This window comes from Pinus tabuliformis, chromosome 3_1 (assembly GCF_031772625.1).
Source record: "Pinus tabuliformis cultivar Carrire ecotype Pingquan chromosome 3_1, CPIR1, whole genome shotgun sequence".
Taxonomy (NCBI): domain Eukaryota; kingdom Viridiplantae; phylum Streptophyta; class Pinopsida; order Pinales; family Pinaceae; genus Pinus; species Pinus tabuliformis.
The window spans coordinates 836,999,073-837,005,072 of NC_142301.1; the positions used below are offsets into that span (position 1 = coordinate 836,999,073).

A 6,000-nucleotide genomic window follows, 5' to 3' on the forward strand; every position below is an offset into this window, starting at 1 on the left:
TGCTAATTTTCTCTGTAATGACCCTAATAAATCCTATATAATGAGATTTCATTTTATAATATGATGGGATTTCACTCTACAAGATTGCTTTCAGTTTTACTTGTATTGTGGTATATGAAATTTCTCAGTTTTACTTGTAATAGGAAGGGATTTCATTCTGTAATATCATTAGATTTCCCTCTGCAATATTTGCTACTAAATTTTACCATTCCAAATTAATAATCCTATCGGCCTCTCTTTGTACCTTTTGGGACAATTGCTAGTTATTTTAAATCTCATTGGGAAATCGTTGTCGACAAGGATTAAATTGCAATGTTATAATAATATTATAAGATATCCCACTCAATCCCAGTAATGGAATAACTAAACAGTAAAAACTCACAGTAGAATTGGGACAGCATACTAGTTTTTAGTGAGATTTTTTGAAGTTTTTTGGTGGGTTTTTGTGGTTTAATTTTTTTTAAATCTGACTAGAATTTATTGAAATTATAAGTTTGATGATAATCTCTGCACAATGGAAGTGTTTTAGGGGTTTTTCATGGCGTTGAATCTATATATGCAGTTAAAATACCAATTTAAATAACACAAATTAAGATTTCGCCTCAAAATTTTCCACCAAATTCTTACACCGTAAAGTCCAAAAAATCACACTAAAAACACCTCCATACTTAAATCTACCATTGTTCTGCTAATAAAAAATTGAACAAATTGATGTGAACAACGAGAGCAATGTTTACGAAAAATCTCCAACATTGATGTGAACAACGAGAGCAATGTTTACGAATAATCTCCAACACGTAAGCTGTAACTTCACGATCAGGTTCCCAGGGCAGTTATTAGTCCCTGCATGGGACTATAGTGATCGATAGATCGTTGACTGCGCATTAATTCATTCGTTGACCATGTTTCTTTTGGTGCTATCATCGTTTAACCAATGTTTTAGAATAACAATTTTCGTCTATTAAAATTTTAACGAAGGTTTTTGGCTAGGCAAGAAAGGACCTCTTATTGCAGGCTTCGCTTATACCAATGTAAAAATGTGGTGACAAGTTATATTTTATCCAAAGTCTGGAAAATTGTGATGACAAACATGAAACTTAGGCGCATGCAAAGTTTATTATATAGCTGCCACCTCTCACCTCTCAGGCAGCTGGCTACCACCGTCTGCCACCTCTCAGGTAGCTGGCTACCACCGCCTCTCAATTTCTTGCCACCAAACACAATATGAAATTAGTCTTTACCATCTGCGGAGGAAGGTTTCCGGTGAGACTGTTGTTGGATAGGCTTCAGAGCCGAAGTCTGCAATGGCAGGAGTGGCAGCAATGAGTGATGAAAGAGAAATGTTTGTTCTCTGATGAGAGGGACCTTCTATTATGCTGCTCTATTTGTCACTCTCATGGTGCTCTGTTCGCAAGTATATTTGTCTCTATATTTGCAGCTGTTTGCTCGTTGAGCTATATGTATGTTTGGCAGGTATGAGTTCCAAATGCAGTATGGATCGATAGGCTGGTCTGTAGGAGCAACACTGGGATATGCTCAAGCAACGCCAGAGAAGCGTTTAATATCATGCATTGGTGATGGAAGCTTTCAGGTGCAGATGCAAGGATTTTTATATAAAATTCTGTAATATTTTATTTAATGAATAACAATGAATCTGTATTTGAAATATTAAATTCCTTCGGGTTATCTATTTTGTCCAAAAATCAGTAAGTTTTTATCCCTAAATGTATTCTTCCTTATTTCAACAGGTGACAGTCCAGGATGTGTCTACTATGATTCGAAATGGGCATAATCCTATCATTTTTCTGATTAATAATGGAGGATACACTATAGAAGTTGAAATACATGATGGCCCATACAATGTCATAAAGAATTGGAACTACACCGGTTTAGTAGATGTCGTTCATAATGGTGAAGGGAAATGCTGGAATACCAAGGTATTTTTTTACATAATTGTAGACTTTGGGACTTACCTTTAGTTGGTCAAAACTCTGTATCAGATTGGTGATCTTAATCTACTCCTCTCTTTTTTATTCTTATCATGGCAGTTTTGTTGTTATTGTCAGCTTTTCATCGTTTTTTCTCAGCTCAGTAAGTTTTTATCCCTAAATGTATTCTTCCTTATTTCAACAGGTGACAGTCCAGGATGTGTCTACTATGATTCAAACTGGGCAGAATCCTATCATTTTTCTGATTAATAATGGAGGATACACTATAGAAGTTGAAATACATGATGGCCCATACAATGTCATAAAGAATTGGAACTACACTGGTTTAGTAGACGCCATTCATAACGGTGAAGGGAAATGCTGGACTGCCAAGGTATTTTTTTACATTATTGTAGACTTTGGGACTTACATTTACTTGGTCAAAACTCTGTATCAGATTGGTGATCTTAATCTACTCCTCTCTTTTTTATTCTTATCATGGCAATTTTGTTGTTATTGTTAGCTTTTCATTGTTTTTTCTCAGCCCTAGAAAATGCAAGATGCCTAAGTACTCTGTACCAGGTATTTGTTTTGTTATTTAACAACACCCCTTCTTTCTGTGCAGGTTAAGACGGAAGAAGAGGCTGTAGAGGCTATTAAAACTGCCCTAGGACCCAAAAAGGATTGCTTATGCTTCATTGAAGTTATTGTACACAAGGATGATACAAGCAAAGAGTTGCTTGAGTGGGGTTCCAGAGTCTCGGCAGCAAACAACAGGCCGCCAAATCCTCAGTAGGGAGGCTTTGAAAAGACTAGCAATTGGAAACACTTTTTTGCGGCTCATGTCTGAGATGTCATTCTTTCTCTGGTCTGGCTTATAGGATCATGTTCGAATTATTTATATCTGAATTTACTTTCTTATATCCGAGGTCAAGTTGTGGTCACAAACATAGGGCTACTTTTTGGTGACTGGTTAGCATGCTTAGTGTTTAGTGTCAAACTTAGTCGGAGCTATTTTTGCAATATAATTAAAATAACAAAATTTCTGGTTATGGATTTTTGATCTAGATGATCTGTATGCGTGAGAATCGCTGCAAAAAACACATGATTGACTGTGAGAATCGCTCCAAGTGAGGTAAGTTTAATGGTTAATGCTCATAGTCCAATATGTTACCATGTTCTTCATCTGATTCGCAAGCATACATCAACAATGTTGTTCAAACAACTGCTTTAGACATTCGCTGTGCAGAGATTTCAAATAACTTGGCCATGGATTTTGATAGGTCATTCCTGTTCAATTTCTTTTATATTATAATTCCTCAAGCAAAGACGACCTGAAACGCTAAACCCTAAACGCTAAACAGCAATATTACCTGAAACGCTAAACTCCAATATTACCTAAAACGCTAAGCTGTTTTAGCACGACTCTAATGGTTTTGAACAGTGCCCACATAGCGATCCATGAAAAATAAGTCATATTTTGCCAATTAAAAATTACCTGAAACGCCAACAGACTCGCCGTTATTGCCAGTATTTCCGTCAATATAACGGTCGCACTCTCAGATGCTTCTCGGTCTTCTCTTTAACGGACGGACAACAACAGCGCTGTTCTCGGAAGAATGTAATTAGGATTCGACGGACAATTCAAGATTCAACGAACATTAACAGAGTTTATTGATTAGCAAGGAGATGAAAATCGGGCGTGCCGGTTCTCGCTGAAACTTATCCCAAATAAAACATTAATGGAAAACTTCCACACGTAGTCCGATGAACGGGCCCCATTTGACCAACTTGGTTCATGCAGTTGATAACGTGTCTCTGGTAAGAACCACGTGTCAAACTTTTTCATCAAACTTTTTGTGATCTGAAAAGGTGTCATGTAACTCACTGTCCACATGGGTATTGGCATGGTAGCCATATGGCAGTCTCACATCTGCTAAAAAAACACGAAAACACCTTCACCTGCTGCTAAAAACGCAAAACAATACAAAAACAATTCCTCATGCTAAGATATTAACTCTCTGCCTAGATCAACTCATTCTCCTCAGTGCAGTGCACCAGAATACATTCAGCTCATTTTGATGAGCACACAAGAATACCTTAGGCTGAGCACACCAAAATACCTTCAACATTCAGCTCATTCTCCATAGCGTAGGCTTCACATGCGATTATGATCATATAACGGAAACAAATAAAGTATGTGTTTTGGAGACACGCAAAAGATTGATGTTTTCCATATCTATATGCCTCTTTGAAATGTGGAGATGCATGAAATGTTCCATATCTGTGATTCTTCCATATCTGCATGCCTCTTGGAAATTTGGAGAAGCTTGAGGTCTGGCATATTTGTATGCCGCTTTACAATCTGGAGAAGCTTGAAGTTTGTCATATTTGTATGCCTCTTCACAACCTGGAGAAAATTGAAGTCTACCATATTTGGAAGCCCATACGAAGGTACTGCATATGAGAGCTGTGGAATAATATAATATAATTGAACATTTCTATGAGCAATGTTGTTATAAAATTATTTATTTCAAATTTCAAGAATATTCCTAGATCCCTGTGTATCAAATTTCGGAAAATGCTTTAAAATCTGCAATTTAAAAAAAAATGCCATTCTCTGTTCCTTTTAAATTCTTTAAATTGATTTTTCGTCTTCACTAGAGAAACCCATCTAAACTCAGAATCTGATCATTTTGTGCACTTGTGCATATGATATAACACGGGTTTATATGATGGTAATTCTAAAGTCTGCGTATCCTTTGCGTTGATTTTGATAACATTTTGAAATCCAAATTCGACTGCCAAGATTTCATTAATGTTAATAACATAGTGGTTGCCTCCGCTCGGCGCTCTGTACTTGTAATTAGATGTTTTGGTTTTCAATTTACTTTGTGTAATCGCTGCTAGCATATTGATATTGTAATGTTGTGGTTTCATTGGTAGCTTTAACCATAATGAAGCTAATTTTGTTGCCTGAAGGTAACATTCTCAAAATTATAGACAGCAGAGCCATGAACTCGCTCGAGGTAATTTCATTCTTATTCTGTCACACTTAATTGAGTTTATAGAGGGGTTTCTGTGTTTGCAGAATGAATAAGTCATGCCCAAGATTTTAGTGTTTTATTATACTTACATGAGATAAGAAATCATTGAGATTTATCCTTCAATACTTATTGTAGATCCATACATGGAATAAAAATCCATTGTGATCTGCGTAAGTCTGATGACTACCTAACTGGATTGGGCTTGCTAATGTTGTCTCTGTCGTGGTTGCTTGCTCTGTTTTTCATCTTGCAGGGAAAATATAGAACAATATTGTATCTATCTAGAAACTGTACACAAATTATAACCAGGACAATGCAGCCTACCAGCTAGCAATAGATTCGCACCAGCGAGCAATCCCAAGTGAGTAATGCAAGCCAACGATGCACGCCATTAATCTTAGCAATAAAAGTCCCCTGACCTGCCATTTCTTTCTTTCTCGGTTCCAGCACCAACGTCCCTCCTTGTCAGTTCATTATTGTATAAAAATCAATAAGTCTCGTCATTCCAATTAGTGCTTGCCAACGGCAACAATTGTCACACACTTGCAACAACGTTGGCATCGGCAACTAGCTAATTTTTCGGTTATATAGGCAAGGACTACCCGCTGCATGCAGCACTTGTTTGTTGTTGTTATAGGAAAATCAAGGTGGCTTGTTTTTTATAAGCAAGAAAAAAACACTACATTTATATAAATAAGTATAAACCAGTATATCTGTTTGTGAACATATTACATATATGCTCTTTATAGATTTTTCCTCTAGTTTTTGTGACATTCAATTTTATCCCATCACCACCAAACAGGCTGCAGTAAAGAAAAAGTATCCACTATCCTATATATTAAACAGACATATACTTACAGTGATCCCATATAGTAGGGCTTTCCCAAACAGACAAAAAAACAAACCAAAATATCCATCAATCTAAATAAAACAAGACATAACATAATTATCCTATCCATAAAAAGGTAAATTCCCCACATCCAAAATATTGTTACCTAATCTTATTTCTATATGCATCTAGTCCA

At 36.4% G+C, this 6,000-nt stretch overlaps 1 protein-coding gene across 1 annotated transcript; it reads left to right on the forward strand.

The window, feature by feature from the left end:
• Positions 1–1,304: 1,304 nt before the first annotated feature.
• On the forward strand, positions 1,305–2,995 carry LOC149190100 (pyruvate decarboxylase 2-like). The gene is made up of 4 exons (XM_089410429.1): positions 1,305–1,342; positions 1,474–1,591; positions 2,134–2,322; positions 2,554–2,995. The coding sequence occupies exons 1-4, from the start codon at positions 1,305–1,307 to the stop codon at positions 2,722–2,724; spliced, it is 516 nt and encodes a 171-aa protein (XP_089266555.1). The 3' UTR covers positions 2,725–2,995.
• Positions 2,996–6,000: the final 3,005 nt, after the last annotated feature.

Coding starts and splice junctions, on each gene's coding strand:
- LOC149190100 (XM_089410429.1), top strand. CDS start 1,305: ATGGCAGGAGTGGCAGCAATGAGTGATGAAAGAGAAAT. Junction 1,592..2,133: donor TTGGTGATGGAAGCTTTCAG/GTGCAGATGCAA, acceptor TTATTTCAACAG/GTGACAGTCCAGGATGTGTC. Junction 2,323..2,553: donor GGAAATGCTGGACTGCCAAG/GTATTTTTTTAC, acceptor CTTTCTGTGCAG/GTTAAGACGGAAGAAGAGGC.